Source organism: Mustela putorius, unplaced genomic scaffold (genome assembly GCF_011764305.1).
Source record: "Mustela putorius furo isolate JIRA1106 unplaced genomic scaffold, ASM1176430v1.1 tig00000508_pilon_pilon_pilon, whole genome shotgun sequence".
NCBI lineage: Eukaryota > Metazoa > Chordata > Mammalia > Carnivora > Mustelidae > Mustela > Mustela putorius.
Window position 1 is genome coordinate 15,434,345 of NW_025421402.1, and position 21,996 is coordinate 15,456,340.

The following is a 21,996-nucleotide window of genomic DNA, read 5'->3' on the forward strand; positions in this document are numbered from 1 at the left end:
GACTCAGGGCAGAACTTCTACCCTTCTCTGGTCAAGTGAGTGTGCATGGCGTCCGAGCGGTCATCTGCCCAGAAAGATTTCAGGAAGAAAATGCAAGGCTAGGATGGCAAAAGGATAAATAAAACAGGCCGGAAACCAAAACAGCTAATGGATTTTTCTGGTTCAAAGGCAGCATAAAAATCTTTAAAAAATTGGGCGCCTGGGTGGCTCAGTGGGTTAAGCCGCTGCCTTCGGCTCAGGTCATGATCTCAGGGTCCTGGGATCGAGTTCTGTGTCGGGTTCTCTGCTCAGCAGGGAGCCTGCTTCCCTCTCTCTCTCTCTCTGCCTGCCTCTCTGCCTCCTTGTGATCTCTGCCTGTCAAATAAATGGATAAAATCTTTAAAAAAAAATCTTTAAAAAATTATATATGGCTTTCCTTTTGCTGAACCAAACCTCCATATCCCATGGCTACCTTAACACAAAGGATGGCCAGTTCATGGGCGGTGCCAACTACTTTTGCCCCCACCTTATTATTTACCTATGTTTTTCCAATTCTGATGAACTTGCCTCCTTTTTCCTTCTTCACTTCAGTATGTCCTTTAATTACCAACTGCTGAGGAAGATCAGCCAAGGTCAGGAAGTAAGTGTGGGATTCCATCTCCCACGTTGTGTCCATTTTTGCTTAGATCGGACTCTCAACTGGCCTGAAATTGCTCCCAGGGGCTTACATTTGCCCATGTCACCACTTTGAAACAAAATTCATCCCATGCCCTAGGCACAGGCTGTTAAAAATCTTGAAGTTATAATGGACCCTTGAGTCACAGCTGACTCTAGGTGTTGAATGTTTTTTTCCCCCCTTACAGAGAAAAAGAAAAAGATAAACATTCATTTTCTTTCCCTCTAGTCCTAGGACTATGTGCCCGTGTACTGCGATGAACTTACAGACTGACTCCTCAATCTGCTTGATGATAACACTAATAACAGTCAGGGTTTTATCACCTGGAAAATAGACAAAGCAAGATCCTAACTTAGAACAGACCACAGTGTTGATGTTTATTTGGGCTTCCTAAAATGTACTTCTAAATAGATTCAGTTCAGTGAGTTCAAAACCTATCAGCCAGATTTTTGATAATATGATCCTGCTGTTCAGTACTTTTCCCGAGTCCTAATTTACATGAGCATTGATCTGATCTCATGCTTTACCTAAAAAAAGCTCTGCAGAGTCACACGCCATCCCTTTACTCTTCCCAGTCTAGGGGAACACGCACGCAAAATTCATTAGAAGGTAATTAACTAACATTATATGAAAAATTCAAGATGAATTCCCTGCAAATAAGAGCTGCTCTAAGTGTATTTAAAATAAAACAGAAAGTTATTCTAATCCTTATCCAATGTGATCAAAAGCAATTAGAATTTCTTTTTTTCGTTGTTGTTGTTGTTGGACAATTTGAGTTTCTTAACTTGTGGTTCAGAAATAATAATTTGATAATAGGCGTTAGGAAAATAAGATTTTCATTTTGCCGAGTAGAAAAATAATTAACATGAATTTCTGTTCGCCTGCTGAGGCTCATTAGAATACAGGTCTCCGCGAAGGCAGGGGTTTTGTTGATTTTGTTCCTTAGTAACATGCCTAGTGCCTGGCACATAGTAGATGTTGAGTCAGTATTTTGAATGAAGTTGAGGGATTTATCTGAAATACTTAGAGTACTGTAGGTCCTCAACTTCTTAAAGTCACGGATTATACCTTGTTTGCTGAGGCATCTTTATAGTTTAACACAATGCTTGGTACTTTGTTGCAGTTCAACAAATATTCGTTTAAAAAAAAGAAAGAAAGAAGAGAGAAAATCTTTCCCGTTTGGCTGGGTGTATGAATAGAGCTGTAATAAGGCCTGGTCGTCCCATACCCTCTCTCCCACAGAGCTGCCCTCCGATCTCGGGTTTGGAGTCCTGAAATCATCCCCAGAAGGCCTCTGAGTGAGTGTGCCTATAGTCCTGGTGAGGACTGGAAAGGCCCAGAAACATGTGGCTGCCACTGACGTACAAGCAAAGTGACATCTGTCAGATTGGCCTACTGTCCAGATCAGGAGCCCGAAGGGATAGGCCACAAGACAGGTACCTTTTAGCTTAAGAGAGGCAGGCGACTGCGCCACGGGGAGCTGGGGGAGCGGCAGGCCTTGGGAAACAGTCTCCAGAACAGACCCATGCAGCCCTGGGTGGACTTGATGTCTGCAGGCTCCCCAGAGACAGGGAAGGGGGAGCGGGGGGCTGAGCTGGGCTACAAGGATGCTGAAGGCACTAGGCCTGCTCCAGTGTGGTCCTGGGGTTGGCTCGGCTTCTACAGCAGAGCTTTCATCAGTAACAACATATGTCTTTCCTCCGCAGATGAAATAGAATTGCTCCCTTGGGAGATTTACTTCTTTGCATTTTAAGCTCTGTGACTAACTTAAAACAAAACAAAAAAAAAAAAAAAAAAAATGGGGGCGGGGGCAGAGAACCCATTGACTCAAATTACAGTTTTCATTCTCCATCAACCTTCATAAGATGGCAAATAGATTCTGTTACTTGATGTGCTGAAAAAAGTAAGACATGGAGTATATTATGCAACTTCCTGCAACTCTAATTAAGATTCTTACCATTTTGAACCTGCAATATACACACGTTAATCTCAGAAGAAAACAAAAATTAGAGCCTCTTTCAACATTATACGCAGGGGGCCATTAAGCTTTTCTGGATCCTCCTAGTAAGCATCCCTGCTGCAGCCTTCCTACAGGAATGCCGCTGGGGGGTACTCTGGGCTCTGTGGGGGACCATGGCACCCTACCGAGCATGGCAGGAGTTTATAGAGGCTGAAATTTTCCTTAAATCTCCTCCATTCCCTCATCAGACTCAGCACACATACTAAGAACCTTTCAATACAGACTGCCTCTTGCATTATTTCTCTGCACAATTCGTGTGTGTGGTTCAAGGAGCCCAAAAAGTTTTCCCAGGTATTATGAGGTTCTTGGCAGCCAATCAAGTGGCCTTTCCTTGGTAACATATTGGTGTCAGCCCCTCTGTTGGGAAAACAATTCTCCTTATACAAAGTATTGTAACAGTCTGCAAGACTGTCTCCTACACAGGATTTTGAGTTCCTTGCCTTTTTGAGATCTGAGAATGTCACATATTCTGACACATAAAAACATACTTTCCCACCCCCACTCAAAGTTGATGCTATGTTACAGTGCATAGTTTATTTCTTTGAACAGATCAAGGTGCTTTGACATCTATTTTCTCATTTGGGCCTCATTGTCAGTCTGGAAAAAAAAAATAAGATACTACGGTTTTCATTCTACAGATGAGGAATATGAAATTCATAAAAGGTGAAATTGAAATATTTCTACCACCCACTAATGGTAAAGGCAGAATCTTACCATATTACACTACCTCTAGAGACTATTTTTGGTTTGGCAATGCTTTCTCAAAACTGAATGCCAAAATGTTGAACTTGTTCTGTAGTTGTAAACAGCAGGAGACAAATATAATAGATACATTAAAATGGATATACAATCAATTATATTTCTTGTCCCTTTACATAAGCAAAATTGCTAGTTGGTCTCTATTTTGTGCATCAACCAATTCTTATCCCAGCTAACTAATATGAAAAAAGGAAACTCCTGGGGCATGTTTACTTTAAAAGCCAAAAAAAAAAAAAAAAAAAAAAGAGAGAGAGAGAGAGAGAGAAAACCCACAAAACCCCACCTGATTCAAAAATAATTTCCCACAATGATAATCATATTACAAATGAAAAGATAACAGATTCCACAGAAAACAGATAGAAAATCTGAAGAACTAGCTTCTACTCTTGCTTGTCTGTTCCCTGACCACTTCCCAGTTTTGTCTAATTGGGGTAGAGGTGGAGGGAAGTAACCTTTGCTGGCTCCCTGGCGGCTCCCTACTCAACAGGGAGTCTAGTCTGCTTCTCCCCTTCCTACCCACTCATGCTGTCTCTCACTACCACTGTGTCTCTCAAATAAATATATATATATAAAAAAAAATGGAACTCCATTTCCTTAGCTGGAAAACCCGTTGGTACTCCCCGTATTTCACAAGATTGTTGAGAAATTAGTAAAACCATATAGGAGTAAGTATTTGAAATATGCTAACACTTGATGCAAATGTAAACTCTTTTAATTATTTAACCCCCTGGATTCCGATCTCATTTGTTTTCAGGCTTAAGATTTGTCAGCCAGTTTTAACTCTACAGCTTAATGACACTCGGTATCACACAATTTTAAATATTTAAATTTTACCTAATTTAATCTAATATTTAACCTGAATTTTCCCCCACGTGTTTTAAACCCATTACTTCTTGAAATGTCTGTGTTGACTAATGAGAAAAATTGGTCCCTCTCCTCTCCATAACACCTCTTTATGCATCTGTAAACAGTTATCATGTGTCCCCTCTGCCTTCTCTCCTTAAGATTGAACATTCTCTGGTCTCTCAGCCTTTTCTTAGAGGTCCCATTTTCAAAGCCCTTCATCATTTTTTGTTGCTCTCTTTTGAAACCTCTGGCAAATTTGTCTGTGGTTTAAAAAGTGTGCCATCCCAAATGGAACACGGTGCTTCTATCTAGCGCTAAGGATTGCCAAGTGGAGTCCAATAATCACATTATTTATGTTATCCTTGATAATTCTGCTAATACAACACAAGGCAGCAGTTGCCTTTTTTCTTTCTTCTTCTTCTGCTTTCTTTTTTTCTTTTTTGAACAGCATCACACTATGGGCTTCTTCTAAGATGTTAACTGGCATAAATTAGAGCTCCCGAGGACAAAAATTAGTAATATTAACTTACTAATCATCCTTTAGTCACATTACCTAGGGCAGCATTTCATAAATATTATGTGTTTACCAAATAGAAAGTAGTTCCATGAAAATTACTTGTACCTACAAATGGTAATTTTTTTTGATTTGATGAAAAATATGATCATTTATGAAAAAGTCTTTACTGAATTTTATTTACATAATCTATCTTTTCATTGACATGGAAGTTTCTGGAAACTCGGCCAGAAAACCAGAAACACAAACCATGAAACTAATGACCAATTAACTTAAAATCAATTACTGTATGTAATGTGATAGATGACCTTATGGAATTTAACTGGACTGTCAAACTTGCTTAATACTTGATTTTGCAGGACCAAATCTAGAGAAAATATGAAAGGATTTGGCAAGGTCACTGACTACGACCCAGGAAGCCTTGATCTTCTATTGTATCTGCTGAGCAGAAAAAAATCTTACCTGCTGTTCTGACTGTCAAAATACAAGCCCCAACACCCAGTACCTATATCAGGACTTCCTTTTGGGGGAACTAGTAAATGAGAGTAAAAAATGTAATCTCATGCAGATCAGGAATTGGATTTAAAGGGATCTGAGGTACTGATGACACCCTTTTATCCTGTGTTATGACCATTTTATCTCATCAGACTAAGAATCTGTTGTCACAATGTTACACAGTGAGAATATATCGAGTGCATCAGTAACAATGTAGCTAATCTTCCTTAGTTATTCAGATGGGTAATAACCCATAGTTTTAACTATAGCCCTTTCAGAGGAGAGGGAAAAAAGATCAAGGAAAGACCAAAAGATTCTCCTAGGATTTTAACCAACCCAGAAAAAATTATGCATTCTTGACTACAGATTTTTAAAAATACTTAAATACTAAGAATATTTAGCAAACATATCTTTAGTATGGCTTTTCTTTAAAAATGTACAAAGTCAAACTAACCAAAAAGCATTTCACCAAAGCTTTAAGAATATCATTGGCTAAAATGAATACATATCTTTTGAAAAAAAGCCCCAAGAAATCATAATTGCTCAGTAATCAAGTATGTATTAGAAATTCACTTTATACTAGAAATTTCAGAAAGGGCCTCAAAATTATAAACTGTATTTTAAAAATAGTTTACTCAGGTAGCAAGACAGAAAGTTATAAATATGATACCATCCAACCACCAATTTCAGCTTTTCGCCTACTTGACCACTGGTCAACCTTTTATATATGGTAACCATTATCGAATTCATCAATCTTTCCTTGACTTTCAGGTAAGTCCTTCATCTACATTGGACCTATCCCTCCTTGGTTGTCTTTTACTATCTATCCCTGAATGCCTTCGAACCCACCAAGGTCTATCCTTGACCTGAAGTCATTGACTGCATTCCCATGGCTTCAACTTCTACTCATACGCTGGTGAATTCCTTTTTAAGTTAAGAATCTCTGGTGGCATATTCAGACTCAAGCCACCTTGAGCATAAGACAGAACTTATTATTCAAAGATAATGTTGTGTTCTAGAACTCAAGTCCATGGACATAGCCCAACCTAGGAAAGGTCTTTGCACAGGGAGTGGGAAAACCTGAAGGGATGTTTTCTTTCTGCTTCTCTCCCAGTCCTCCTGTTTCTGTTTAACTGCTTTAGTTCTCTATTACCTCCCACCCACAGCAGTACACCTGTCTTTGCTTCTTATTTCATAATAGATAGGTTATATTCAAGAGATAAGATAGACTGGTGGGTTAGCTCTGAAACCCAATTCCAAATCCCTATGAAAACTAGACCAGTTCCATTGGGTCAGGCATTCATACTTGTCCTAATGGTGATCAAGGGCATATGTCACATGTGTCCCTCCTTGGGGGAGGAAAAGACAATGTGAAAAGATGGAGTAGTTGTGCTAGCCTGATAGCTTAAAGCATATCTGAACCAACTGCCAAATCTATGTCTACAGCTCAAACATTTTTTTTTTAAAGATTTATTTATTTATTTATTTGACAGAGAGAAATCACAAGTAGATGGAGAGGCAGGCAGAGAGAGAGAGAGAGAGAGAGGGAAGCAGGCTCCCTGCCGAGCAGAGAGCCCTATGCGGGACTCGATCCCAGGACCCTGAGATCATGACCTGAGCTGAAGGCAGCGGCTTAACCCACTGAGCCACCCAGGAGCCCTCAAACATTTTTTAAAGGTTAAGTCCCAATGTAGTATTTGAAGATTTTTTATTATCGCTGATTGCTTAGTTTTGGCTATAACAAACTATTGAGCAGGAAAATAGCAATATACAATAATGGTTAAAAGCGGAACAGCCATGGATTCTATTCCTCATACAGCATGTGAGATCAGGAAACAAGTCTACCAGATTCCAGCTATTGTCTCATTGTCCAGTAGAGTGTCTAGCGCATAAGACGCTACCAACAACAACAGCGGGAGCAAAGTAAATGGAGAAATTAATCACTTTCGAAAACAGCTAACAGATACTGCTAGCGTCCTTTCCTGAGATACGATGTTTGAAAATCTTCCATTTCATATATGCAGTTTAGGTAAGTAGTAATCCTAAATGTATTGTCTTACACATGCCCAGAAAACAGAGATAATGTTGCATATTAGATACAAGGGGGAAAAAAGAGAACTCGAGATACTTGCTGAAAGTTTTTAATGAGGCATTAACAGCTCTGTAAATTAAAGTTCTAATTTGCACAGTTCTATGAAGTAAACAAGGAGAGAACAGCATCAGATTTGGCTGCTGCTTGCTGCCTCCCCTCAACACATTTTAAGTGAGTGTCAAATTGATTTTGCAATACTTAATTATATTTCTCTAAATTTTTTGACTACTGAATGTATAAGTATGCAGAAGAAATCAGTTTTCAGCAAACTAGTTTTCTCAGTTAAACTTAATAGCATAGCACATTAACACCAATTATATGAGCTATGAAAAATGCATGACAGAGGCACAACAGTATCAAAGCAAGAACTGGTCAATGGCACCATCAAATGTGAATTTCACATTTTTGCTGATTAAATTTCTTCTTGTGATAAAATGCCTGAAAAATGGACAAACCACAGCCCTCTGTGTTCATAAAAATTTCTGTCCTAATGTGAATGAGATCAGAAGAAACCCTTTTCTGTAGAGAAAAAAAGCTATTTTTTTGAAATTGTACAGATTTTTGCTGTCAGCATAGTTTAGTAAAAGTCATTTTCCTATGCTTTAAAGTATATAGTGGATACCAATTTATTTCAGTGAGATTTGCAATGTTGAGCCTAATCTAAAGTGTATACACTGCTTACATCTTTATCTAGAGGAGTTCAGGACTAGTAAATTAAATAATATAAAAACTGGTTGATTTTTCTCTAAATAAAGTTAAAGCAATTTTCCCACCACAATGCAGATCAATGGTTCTCATTATTGCCAGAATCATCTGGAGTTCATTTCTTTTACTCATTTTATTGAAGTATAAATTACATGCAGTAAACTACATTCATTTAAAGGGTATAGTTCAATAAGCTTTGAAAGGTGCATACCTATACCACCACCACTGTGATTACTACAGAACATTTCCATCGCCTCTCTTCTCAGCCTCAAGTACTCATTTAACTTTTTGCCACAATAGTTTTTTTTTTTTTTAAGAACTGCCATTAAGGACTCTGCTGCCTTCTTTACTCAGCCTGTCAACAGAGTGTGACGTGGGCTGTTGTTTCTATCATCAGTGTATTCCTTTGTACTGTTGAGTAGTATCCCATTGTATGGACATACCACAGTTTATCTATTCACCTATTGATAAACATTTGTGTTGCTTCCAGTTTGAGGCCAGGGTGAATATAGCTATAAATATTTATGTGCATACCTTTTGTTTCATTTCTTGTACACAAACACCCCCAAGTGGAAGGGCTGGGGTAGGGGTATGCTCAACAGAGTCGATATTGAGATCTCAAAATGCAAATTTCTAGGATCTGTGGTAAGATCCTAGAAATTTATAGTGTTTTTTAATGTGAAATTTATGTGGTAAGATTCAGAGTTTGCTTTTTTTTTTAACCCCTTATTTAGACTAATTTTTATAAAGATGGTCTTCTAACATTTTGTGAGACATTCTGCTGCTAAAACTTGCAGATGATAGAATGAAATGGTTACTTTTAATCCATCAATCTATAAAAAGTATACATACAATCTTAAGTATCATTTTAATTTAGCAAACCCTTGTGTTTTCACTAAGTATCATACGTACTTAATACTAAGATTGTACGTATACTAAGTATACGTACAATCTTAAGTATCATTTTAATTTAGCAAACCCTTAGTGAAAACATACTTGTGTTTTCACTAAGTATTCATCAGCCCTCAGCCTGCACAGTGGTCTTATAATGATGAAAAAATTAAGTTCAAAATCCCAAATCTGGTGTCCAAAAAGTACATGATTGGCCCTTTCTTGTTTCATTTTCATCAAATACCATTCTCTCCCTGCTTTCTGTGTTCTGGCCATATTGTACTGTCCTGATTTTGCTTGTTTGTTCATGTTTGTTCAAACACTGTGTTATCACCCATACCAAGGCACTTACACATGCTACTTTCTCTACCTGGAGTGCCCTACCGGCCTTTCTTGCCTAGCTAACTCCAACTGCAGTTTTCATATGATAAAACTCTTCCTTTGGAAGGCTTTCATGAAACCTCCAGAGTGGGTTAAATGTTCCTGTTATCTGTTATGAGTTTACTACATCTTACTTTTGGACTTTTCATACTTGAAATATTTCTTTCTTTTTTCTTTTCTTTTCTTTTCTTTTTTTTTTTTTTTTTTTTTGGAGACTTTTCAAATTGAAGTGTAACAAAACAATAAAGTGGACACATTATTGGGGCATATTTTGATGGATGTTTATAGAGTAAACACACATATAAACACCTCTCAGAACAATATATAGAATAATTCTACAACCTCAGGAACATCTTTTTCTTTTCTTTTTAGTTATTACCCCTTCCTATCCTCCAATCAGCACTGATTCTTTTTTTCTATTTTTGAAACTTACATAAAAGGAATACTAGTTTCTTTGTTTCTAGCTTCTTTCACTCAGTGGTCGGTCATGAGATTTATCTATGTTATTGTGTGAAGCAATAGTTGGTTCATTTTTATTTGGTCCTATTTCTTGGTATGCCTGGTAATTTTGGATTGGATATAAGATATCATGCATAAAAAATTATAGACTTTGGTTATGTTATCTTCTTTTAGTAAATACTGAAATATTTTCGGAAAGCAGACAACCTTTATCCTAACAGAAGTGGAGGTGGTTTGAGGCTTTACTTCAGGCTTTGAGAAGACTCATGTGTTTCTAGTCTACTCTTACTGACAGGATTTCAATGCAAAGCCTGGTGTGTTTACCAGACCCATCTTCCTTGGTAGGCCCCGAACTCTACTTTCTAGTCTCTCCAGCCATGCCTTCATTTTCCTATGATTATGCAATGTGGGAACTAGCAAATCAAAGAGAAGGAAAAAGCAAAGATAAATCACCTTAATGGTTTTCCTTATTTCTGGGGCCTTCATCTCCCATATCCTTGCAGTCCTGGTTACTCAATAGTGTCTTTAAACAACCATATTTTTAAGAAATTGATCCAGTTTCTTTTCTTTTCTTTTCTTTTTTCTCTCAGCATGAGGATTTTTTTAATATCCTTCGCAGCTGGAAACAGCTCTGTCTCTCACAGCTGCAGACAGAGATCACTTATAATTATCAAATTACAGGCTTGAAGCATGATTTTGCTGCAAGACTTTAAGCTCCCTAAGGTTAGGGACTCTACCTGTTTTGCTCAGTACTCCTTTTAAAACACCAATCATAGTATCTGGCAACATGGTTGAAATTGAGAAAAATCTGCATGTGGACTAATAAAATGATTGAGTTCTTTCATCTAAAAGTAGATACAGAAAGCAGAGCCAAAATCTTCAAAAGTAGTTCTTACAAAATTGCAGGGGGAACCTAGTGAAATATATTGGTTTCTTAATGTTTTATTTTATTTTTGTGTGTGTGTAGCAATTTTATTTTTTAACTTTTATTTTCTTATATTAGTCACCATACAATGCATCATTAGTTTTTGATGTAGTGTCCCATGACTCATTATTTGTGTATAACATCCAGTGCTCATTTCTTCATATTTTCAAAAGGATATAATTGGTGCCATTATTACTCAGGGGCACATATAGTAGGGATTAGGAAAAGTCTCACTTTGAAAATTATTGATAATCTTGAAGAAAGAAATCTTGATATGTATTTCATTTTTCAAATGAAAAAATGGAAGAAAAAAAGTAAGTGGCAGATTGAGGCATGAATGGTAGGGAGGAAATGGACATGCACAGCATCTTAGTTTTTAAGAAGATTGGATTATGAAGAAAAGAGAGAAACAGAGTTAGATTTATAGGAGAGCTAGATGTTAAAATGTAGAGATAGCCACCAGGCACACAGAAATGAGATGCAGAGCATCTGAGTCTTTGGAGAAAGGAGAAAGGCAGCTAAAAGCACAAAGTTCAAAAGTTCCCAAATTGAATAAAATGAAGCGATATACGGTAGAGAGAAGTTATAAAGGAGTAGCATCAAGATTTATGTGGTTTAGGCACATAAAATATAAGTATGAATGGAAAGGCACATAATGTGAAAATCCTAAATGAGAAATGTCAGCCACAAATGCACGTACAACCGTGACCACAAAGATATTGTGTGCTTATCCTTTACGGTGACTCCTGCACGGACACCTTACAGCAACCCATTTTACAGACGAGGACACTGAGCTCCAGGGCTGGGAAGGGAGTCATGCCAAGCTGCACACAGCATGGTGGCACAGCCAGATTTTGAATGCGGAGCGTCCAACTACAGAACCCGCTCTTCACGCTGCTGCATCACTGCCTTCCTTCTGCACTAGCACACCAACATCAGTACGTCCACTGCCCTTGAAGCAGAATCCAATCAGTGTGATGCTGTTAATCCATCCATAGCATTGATCACTGTTGTTTATAAAGCACTTTCGAGATTAAAAGTGCTTTTTACTGTACTCTATATGTTTATTATGACTGTCATCTTAAACCTATTGCAATAAGCCCTGATGATATGTATAGGTAAAAGTGTCAAAATATTCATTAACCTCAAAATTTAATAAGCCTAAGGAGATCCTGTATCTAAGAGATGCGCAACACCTTGTTTCCCACAACGCATTGTGAGAGCTAATAGGGCAGAGAACAATTCCTGATAGAGCACTCTAGCTATAGCAAACGGGCGTAGAAGGAACTCCACCCTACCTGATTAACTAAGGACCATTAACAATTCCTTCTTGTCTCAAGCACTATATAGCTTAAAACATACTTCCTTACACATCTTAGGCCAATAGAGGCTAAACAAATTGAGTTATCCTCCTGGGCTTTCACAGCTTCTAACAAGGTAGATCTTAAAATTATGTAATATATTCCAATGCACAGTGAAACTTACCATTAAGTCATTCTTATAGCGAAGCCATCTTTCTTACAGGTTTTACTTTTTCTACCTAACTCATTTAGCTAATTCTTTATTCAACAAACATTTATTGAACATCTGGTCCTAGGCTATGCAAGGACAAATGTTGTAACAGAAGAAACAGTCATTGTTTGAGTCAGCTTGGGACCTACATAAGTGAACAAGCAATTCTAATAGAGGGTGGTAGGGATTAAAATAGAGAAATTCTCATTTTTTTGTTCTAGGATAGAGGAGAGGCCCTGAATGTAGATTTGGCACGGGGACAGTGGAGGCTGTTTGGAGGAACAGCTCAGCTGACATTTTAATGATGGGAAGGAATTGGTCTGGAAAGGAAGAGAATCCCTTGCAAGTAGGGGAGGGCATTGCAGGCAAAGGCATGGATCTGTTCTAAGACCCGGACATCTAAGTCAGTGAGGTACATTCATACAGCAGGGAATAAAAGGCAGTCATAGAGCCAGAGAGGAAACCAGGAGTTGTATGGATGGAAGAGGAAACCAAGAAGCGTATGGATACAAAGATAAGCAGGAAAGAGTTCATGCAAGACATCTCCATGGGGAACTACTGAAAAGTTGTAAGCAAGAAAAAGGCAAGACAGGTCAATAGTTAGAAGAACAGTCTAGATAAGAGTGAAACTGTGGGTATGGACACCCCAACCAGACCTGGATTAGGGAGTAGCTATAGGACCAGTGGATGGTTCCAAGAGACGTATCGGAGGAAGAATGTTCAAAGGAGGAACAATTGATGGGTTGTTAGAAAGGGAGAGAGAAGTCATATTCAAGAAACTTCCCAGGTTTCTATCTCAGACAATTAATAATATTCACTTTGGTATACACCGTGGTAAGCACAGAAGAGGGAACAGATTTCAGGGGAGAAGAATGAAGAAGGCAGAAGCCAAGAAAGGGGCCGCTGATTTTTTTTTTTTTTTTTAAAAGATTTTATTTATTTATTTGACAGAGAGAGATCATAAGTAGGCAGAGAGGCAGACAGAGAGAGGGGGAAAAAGTCTTCCCACTGAGCACAGTGGGGCTCAATCCTAGGACCCCGAGATCATGACCTGAGCCCAACGCAGAAGCTTAACCCACTGAGCCACCCAGGCACCCCAAGGGGGCATCTGATTCTTTTCCAATTTTCTGCCTGTATGGGAGAGAAGATCTTTATATCATTCATTCCCACAAACTTCCCACGAATCCCTATCTTTCCTTTACAAAATTCTCCCAGGACTCCCTTTGTGAGGATGACATGGCCACCACTGCCAGAGACTTACGCGACCTGAATGTCTATGAAGGGGGTTGTTCCCCTCCTTCCTCCTTATGCCTCCTTTTTTTGTACTTAAAGTCTAAGAACTTTCAAACTGAGTCTGCTCTTCAGTCAAGAAAATGTATGTAACTGAGTTCCCTTCTTTTTTTTTTTTTTCTTAAGATTTACTTAAGAGAAAGACAGTGCACACATGTGTGAACACGGTGGGGGAGGGGCAAAGGGAGAGGGAGAGAGTATCTCAAGCAGACTCCCTGCTGAACCATGAGACCAACCCAGAACTTGAACCCATGACCCTGAGATCATGACCTGAGCCAAAATCAAGAGCCAGATGCTTCACTGACTGAGCCACCCAGGTGTCCCCTGGGTTTTCCTTCTTGAATCTCCAGACATCTGAGGGCTATGTTTACGAGCTTTCTTCAATGTGTAGAACTTAAACGTGGTCTACATAACTGCACTTGATTGCCCCAGTCACATGGAACTTCTGGTGCACGATTTCACAAGACATTTCTTCAGAATACTAGAACATAGTTTTTAAAAGATAGGGTATTTTGGCATTGGTATTATTTGAAATCTAATCTGAGTAGAAATTAATCTATACTCTTCTGTAGGTGTTATACTTCTCCCAACACATATAACATAACGGTAAATACATATCCTTAAATATCTTTCATTTTTTTCCAAAAAAAATATACAAAATAATTCATTTTATTCAATTGTTTCATAGGGGCTAGTTTCTCTGTCAATGTTGACCATTATGATTCTTTTTCTGCTCAATGTTCCTCTTTCTACCCATTTAAGTAAGGATGAAAGGAAACTAAAATTAATCTTTATTATATTGATGCTGAATGTCATTAAGAGATGAAGCTTTTTTTTTCTTTAACAAAGAAGCTTAAGGAAGATTTTTAGATGGCTAACATATTCTAAGAGAAAGACATTGGACAATTTAAGTAGGTAAATGTGAGACCACATAGAAAACCTGGGGACATAGTGGACATGGGGGGTTTGAGAATGTGGGAACAAATGTGCACTGTGTATAGCAGACGACCATACATTTTGGTGTGAGTGTAGCAGAGAAGGAAAACAGACCCCTTAAAGTTAATTCAAAGGATTATCGACTAATAGAAACAGTTTACACCAAATATAAGTATTATTCTATCCTGTTGGCATGGTCAATGCTGACTTGGTTTGCTGAATACAAAAATCCCTCCTGGGAAAACCTAGATGCTGTTTCAAGATATTTTCATTTATCAAGCATTGCTGTCTATTTTGTTGTGTTAGTTCTCTCCTGTTTCTTTTTTCTGAGCTACCCTGTACTCACCTTTAGGGATTTTTGTTTGTTTGTTTGTTTTGTTTTTTTAAGATTTATTTATTTGAGAAAGAGACAGAAAACATAGGAGGGAGAGGGACAGAAGACAGAAGCAGACTCCCTGCAGGGAGTCCAAAGTGGGGCTTGATCCCTGGACTCCTGGATCATGACCTAAGTGGAAGGCAGACACCTAACTGACTGAGCCACTCAGGCACCCTGATCTTTAGGGTTCTTGGCATTAGATCAGAAGAAAGAAAAATGTATTGTTAATGATGAAATTATATATTGATTCAAGAAACGAAGACTGGACCCTTAACCAAAAATAGGCAAACCACTAGCATGATGTCTTTTTTTGTAAATAAAGTGTTTTTACCCAAAAGACTAGGCTACTCTTACTTGTTTCTTTATCACCTATGGCTGTTTTCACATCACCATGCCGAGCTCAGGCACTGGGACAGAGACCTCACGGATTGCAAAGTAGACAGTATTTAATGTCTGGACATTTTAAAGGAGAACTTGGTAACCTCCTGCTCTAGATTGATACTGTAAAAGTTAAAAGACGGGGCAGGAAGAAGGTTCTTCATGCAAAGAGAAACTTAGCAATTTCATTCAATTTCACCACCTGAGCAAGAGAAAACTGGTGAAAGAAAAGGTCATATGCTGAAATGATTCTTTTGTGAAATCTGAGCTAAAATTCAAAAGTGAAACTGAAATGACTCCCACACCCACCCCACCATTAACATTTCAAACATAAGGCAACCTGATAGAATTGGGCTTCAAAATGTATCACTCTGAAAAAATACAAGGGTTAAGACACATGCAGTCTTCCTAAACTGGCCTTGATGATGAGTTTGGTGAATGAGGAGAAACACGGTCCTTTCCCCTCCAATGATAAGATCTTTACACATCTCCATGAAAGGCAGTAAAAACAAAACAATTTTAACCCTTACTTCTTAATGTCCCTTGTCACCATGGGTTAGTCTGACTTCTGTGGTTCTCAAGAAGGTAAGCATTTGGATCCTGACCCTACCAGTCCACACAGACACAACCAACCAGATATTCACACTCTCTTCTGATTCTGTCACAACCAGAGACACACATACTCTTGTCTTTATTTTTCCATATCAAGACTGTCTGTTCATCAAATAGCTGGGCCATATAGTCAAGGCATGTATCTGTTTCTCAATAACTATGAAAAAGATCAAAATCAGGTAAAATAAAACTTGTGGTTTAAATATGACTTGTAATTACTTAGCATTTTATTTATTTTGTTGGTGGTGTTGTTGCTTTTTTTTTTTTTTTTTAAGCATTTTCTGGCAAAAGGATTTGCTCCCAGTCAGATGACAATAAATACTGGGTACCATGGGTGTTGAAAGTCAGAATTAATATGCTTTCACTAATTAGTCTATCTGAAGTTTCCCTATACCTGCTTATAATCAGCTTTCCTTTAATGAAGTGTTTAAATGTCCCCGCTCACTAGAAATAATAAATAATAATAAAACATATATATCATAGAGTAAAAATATATATAAAATACGTATGCTTTTAAGGAATATTGATACAAGGACTTGCATTTCTCTTTCTACAGGTCAGTAATTAATGGCATTTCTGATTCCTAAAGCATTCGAGTTCAGTCATTTTAGGGAAGGCAAATACTAGGAGACAAAAATGTATGACAATCATTTAGTGTCCTTGAACAGCATTATTATGAAGAAAGTGTACAGAGTTCTCATCTGCAAGATATTCAACATCAGTAATCACATTTCTCGTGAAGACAAATAAAAGGGAATTACATCCAGGTGCACATGTATGCTCATCTCCCCAGTGGTTTGCTACAAAGATCTCCCCAAAGGCAGTTCCTGATTTCTGGGCAGGGTCACCAGTAAAGGCAGTTTAAAAGACTGGTGTGATTGGCATCTGGATACTACAATAGTCAAATCTTCCCCCAAATGATCATGGACCTGTTTTCACTAATAGGAAGAAGAAGTGACAAGGAGAGAGAGGGTCACCTTTGGAATGCCAATCTGAGCAGTACTTTGCTGTTTTTACCAGGTTCCTTTTGGATTAGTAGCATTACATGAGAAAGACTAAATTCTTTGTGTAAATCAAGTGGATTTACTCTGCATTCCTGAAAAAAAAAAGAGCATCCCCCCCCCCCCCCCGTAAAGACGCAATGATCACCCTGTCCAGCTGCAGTAGGGAACGTTCTATTTGCTACTCCTGTTCTGGAAGGAGAAAGTACTATTAACCCCATGTAACTAGAAGAATATTTTATAATGAGTGTTTACATGATTTTCTAGTTATAATATTATGAACTTCTATTGAATTTGCTGCTTCTTTGTATGCTCTGACATAAACCAAGAATTGAATATCCATTTCTATATTGAGTATTCCTCTCCATGTCATTTAAATTATCTCTATAAATTAATACATCCCCTCAGACTAAAAGAGAAAAATAACTTTATGTTAATCTTAAATTGTAAACATATTATATGAAAAAAAAATAACTGAACAATTTACTTGAAAATCGAGTTGTTTTTAAAATCACAGCAATAGCTTCTATTTTCAATTTTTGAAGCTATGTATATAGGCTATATTCATTGATTTGGAATTTTAGAAGTTAGAGGCATTGATCATCTAGCACAATCCTCAATTTAATAGACGGACATGATTAGACCCACAGAAAAATTGTTTATCCAACGTTTCAAAACTAGGTAGATTAATTTAACTATTTTAATAACAAAGTTAAATAACACATCTTACTATAGAAGCTGCATATTACTCATACCCTAAACAGAACATTTAGGCACACACACCTGACATTATGTGTAGCAACAGATGAATTAAGAGAACATGGGTTTTATAAATTTCAAACAAGCTCCTGTCCCATAGTAAACACTTAACAAACATTTGTTATATGACTAAGAGTTAATAGCTAGAGTTTAATGACCTCTAAGTAATCTATGTGACAGATACTCCACAGGGTTCCCTAGGGGGGGCTATTGCCTTTCATCCTCAACTACTTCTAGATATGAGTACTGTAAGCAGTTTTATTACACCACTTTTAAAAGAAAAGGAAACAAAGCCACAAAAATGATTAAGTGGTTTGTTTAATTACATTTAGCTAATAAACAATGGGACCTAGATCTGAAACTTATTAGTTTGCTGCTAAAACACTCAGTCTTAACCATAGAGAAGTGGGGAAGTTAATATCCGACCTTAAATTTATACTATGATGTAAATGACTGATAATATACCCTTCCTGAAGATTAGATCTTTGAAAGAACACTGTCTACAAAGGGAAAAGAGACCAAAGAGAGATCCTAACAAAGCTATATCTGGTTAAGTTTTCTACTCAGAGTTAAATTTTGATTAGAGTCCATTTACAATATAAAGTTAAGTAATTTATGATATTAAGCAACATATTAAAGCATATGCTCATATTTTTGAATTGTTTTCATTAAATCATATGAGATAAAAACATTTAAAGCAAATATGGAAGAGGAGTAAGTTATATAGGAGATTCCTATCTTGAACTTAATACTGAGATCATGTATATTGAAACTTTCAATACATTGTTCATGACTGTGGAACATGCTATGAATGTATTTATTAGTCTTTTCATCAATGGGTGAAATCTGATTAATTTATATATATATAGCATATGTCTAATAATACACAATATGGTATATTTTGTCTTTGAATATTACTAGATATACCCATTCATATTTTGGGAGTCCTTCTAGTTAGAGTTTGATATTTTAAAATGAAAAATTCAAAATAAAAGCAGATCTTAACTCTTATAATTATTCACTTATTAAATATAATTAATCATTTTAGAGATTTCTAAAATTTGCTCTTTAAATTTGCCTCAGAACATAAAAAACTGCATGAAATATCAAGAAATGTGAGTTGATAATACCATTTGACACATAGTACTTCAGTCCATTTAAAATAATTTCATTTAGACATTAAACATCAAGCTTCTAGGAACATTTGGGAATAAATCGCTGTAGAAACAAAAAAGGGATCCCTAGATAGCTTTGGGGATGCAAGTGAACATGTAAGGCCAACCCTATTTACTTCCTATACCTGAAAAGCCATCAACTGAAAAACAAATCTAAAGAAGTTTCATGGTGTTGGATAAGGAACAGTTGAATGATAATTGTATCACCTCCCAACCTCATTGATTACTTTTAGATCTTATTCTACAACTTCCCAAGGACTGTCCACCTATGTGCCTTCCCCATCTGTGGCAAAGCACCAACATTTGAATTGGAAGCTTCCCATTCACATTTCAACCGTGAACTTAGCTATGGGACCTGAGTCTCACTTCATCTGTCCTCAGACGGTAAAAATTCCTACCTATAAGCCTGCGGAAGGTTGGAATGAGAAATTATTTAAGTAAAACAAAGAGGAGATGCTAATTATACATGTACCTCTCTGCTTAGGATTGATGCAAGTTTCAAGAAAGCTATGGCACTGGGTCTGTAAAGTTGTCCTAGCTTATGAATTGGGTGAACTTCATTTAACCATGGCTCAGCCCAGGGCAATTATTCAACCAACACGGTCAGTTGCACCAAAGGGTCAAACCAATGATTTGATGCAGACCCAGTTTAAAAGTTAAAGAGAACCTTCAAAGTAAGGCAAAGCCGCTAATAAAAAGGAGCTAGTAATGCCCCAGAACGTGCCTGAATGCAGAAGAACTTCTTATTCTCTGGGAATCACCAAACCTCCAGGGAGCAGTTCAAGCCAAAAGTGTGATCTCCCTGCCTTGTCTTTCAAACGACGTGTACTCCAAACACATTTTCTGTGCAGCTGGAGGCTTTGTTATAGACAGAAGGATCCTGCTTAGTGAGGCCGGTGTTTATGGCCTAACTTTTTTAAAGAGGAATTTGGAAAATTTCCCAGATGCTACATCTGCCCCTAGCCCTTGTATCTCAGAGTATAAGGCCGGCTAGGGAGAGCGTGCAGACGACTAAATTTATTAACGGTGGACGGGCCACTCTATCTTTCATTGCAACAACAGTAGGTGATCCCATCAGAAATCTGTCTGCTGGCTGGCCAGCAAATCTGAGCGGACACGCTTGTAGCAGAAATATTCCGCTGAATGGAAACAAATGCTGTTTCCTCGAAGAAACACATCGCGAGCCAAACGCTGGACCAGGAAGGCGATTTCTCTTTCCATTTGAGAAAAGGCCTTTTAACTTTGTGTCTGGAGGCTTTTTAACTTTCTTTTCCACATATCTGTTTTCTTCGCTTCTTTTCTCTTTTCTTTGACATTTACAAATACTAAGCACAAGTTGAACATTTTAAGATTGCTCAGTGGCTGAATATCTAATACTCAATGGCCATTTCAAGGTACCAAGCCACTAGCTAAGCTAAGCATTCACTCAGTGTATCTCTGCTAGGACGTCATTCATTACAAGTATCTATCAGCAGCCAACCTCACTTCAAAGCAAACTATTAACTATTTTAAATTAAAAATAAAGCAATAATATTTGAGCCACGTTTTATGGTTCAAATTCTACTTCATCGTCCTCAACACATACAACATTTTCAAGACTATTTGTTCCAGAATGATTTTCTCTGGGATCAAATGAATATCATTATGCATTTACAGAACCATAGGTATCTTAAACTTTATATATATTTTTGAAAATTGGGAAGTGATGTATGTGACTTAAATAGTTACAGCTTTCTGCAATTTCTAAAAATGCAAAAAGTGTTTTTAGGAACTCTAACTTGGAAAGGTAGCAGGACTTCCAGAATATTGTAGGACCAGCAAGACAAGGAGTTGGATGAAGCAAATGAGGCAGGTTACAGAGCCCTGCAAGTGAGGGATAAAGCCTGTCTTCATTTAAAATTCTGCCATTTTATTGGGGAATTTTTGGTGTTGATTTTCATTTTTAAAAATATATTGTGTGAAAATACTATTTTTGTTGATTTCTGAGGTGTTTTTTTGTATGTGCCCAAAGCGAGCACTCACTCACCCATACTGCCAACGTACCCACAGAAGCTGTGTTTCTCCCAAATTAGTTTTTCCCCTAATGCTCTCCAAAACAAAACCAAAACCAAAACCAAAAAGCAAACAAAAAAAAACCCTACTGATAGTTTAATGCTTCAAAAAAGCAACAAATAAGGATTAGGCATACTGAGCTAAGCAAAGTTAGCTTTCTTATAATTGCTTTTAGAGGTTTTAATAACCTAATATATACTGAGACTCTCCACAGCACAGCGCATTTCTCAAACTCATCTATCTGCAGAACTCTTCTTTTTCCATAGAGCAGGTAAAGTATTCTGAGGAACACATTCTGGTAAATGGTGCCCGAGGGTCACTTCCAGCATATAGTTTGATCAAATAAGGTGACCTTCCTACATCTCTATTTTTCTTTTCTTTCCTCTACTCACCCATGTCTCCCCACATAGAATACCCACAAAAGATGGACAAGTTGACACAATCATGATGAAGTTATAAAAGGTCTGAATTAGTATTTCTGTGGACAATTCACTCTGAAGGGATATCAAAATAATCAGAAACACCTAGGGGCTTAGTACCTATTCAATAGTGATGTCCAAAACACTTACCGGTAAAGTCCGTATTGACCGGATGTGTGGAACTGGGAAATTTATAATATCCATTCCCTATGAAACGAACTCCTTTCATCATCATGGCCGTGGGAGCTGGAAGAGATGACTCTCTCCTTTCCAGCTGATACACAGGAGAGGGGCCATTGAGTTCTTCAGGTGGGAGCCATCTAACACGGATGGTTGTGCTGTTGATTCCTTCCACAACAGGAGGCCTCAGTTGGGTTGGCGCTAAATATCAAAAAACATTTGTTACATTCAAGAACAGAGCTTTGTCTCCAGACACAGTTTTTCACACACAGGTACACACACACTTGTGTACATCACACTCAAGATCAAATCAGTTGTGGTCTCAAGTCTTTACATGGCTCTAGGAACTGAAGACACTATAGAGTTTATCTTAAATGTAACTAAACACCATGAACAAAAAGGTATCATAAAACTTTGAGGATTGAATAAAATGTCCTCTTGCAAATAATTTCTCTACTCTTCCTCACTCAGGAAAAGATATTTCTTATTAGAGTCTGCTGGTGCCCCACTTGGATTCCCTTTACTAAGCTGGCACTGCAATGGTGCAGTGTGTCTGTTTATCTC

At 37.6% G+C, this 21,996-nt stretch overlaps 1 protein-coding gene across 1 annotated transcript in view; it reads right to left on the reverse strand.

The window, feature by feature from the left end:
* USH2A (usherin) overlaps window positions 1–21,996 on the reverse strand; it is a 681,643-nt gene that overhangs the window by 466,092 nt on the left and 193,555 nt on the right. The window contains exon 20 of the mRNA XM_045081155.1: window positions 21,403–21,633. Coding sequence (XP_044937090.1) covers window positions 21,403–21,633 — 231 coding nt within the window. The remainder of the gene's footprint in view (window positions 1–21,402; window positions 21,634–21,996) is intronic.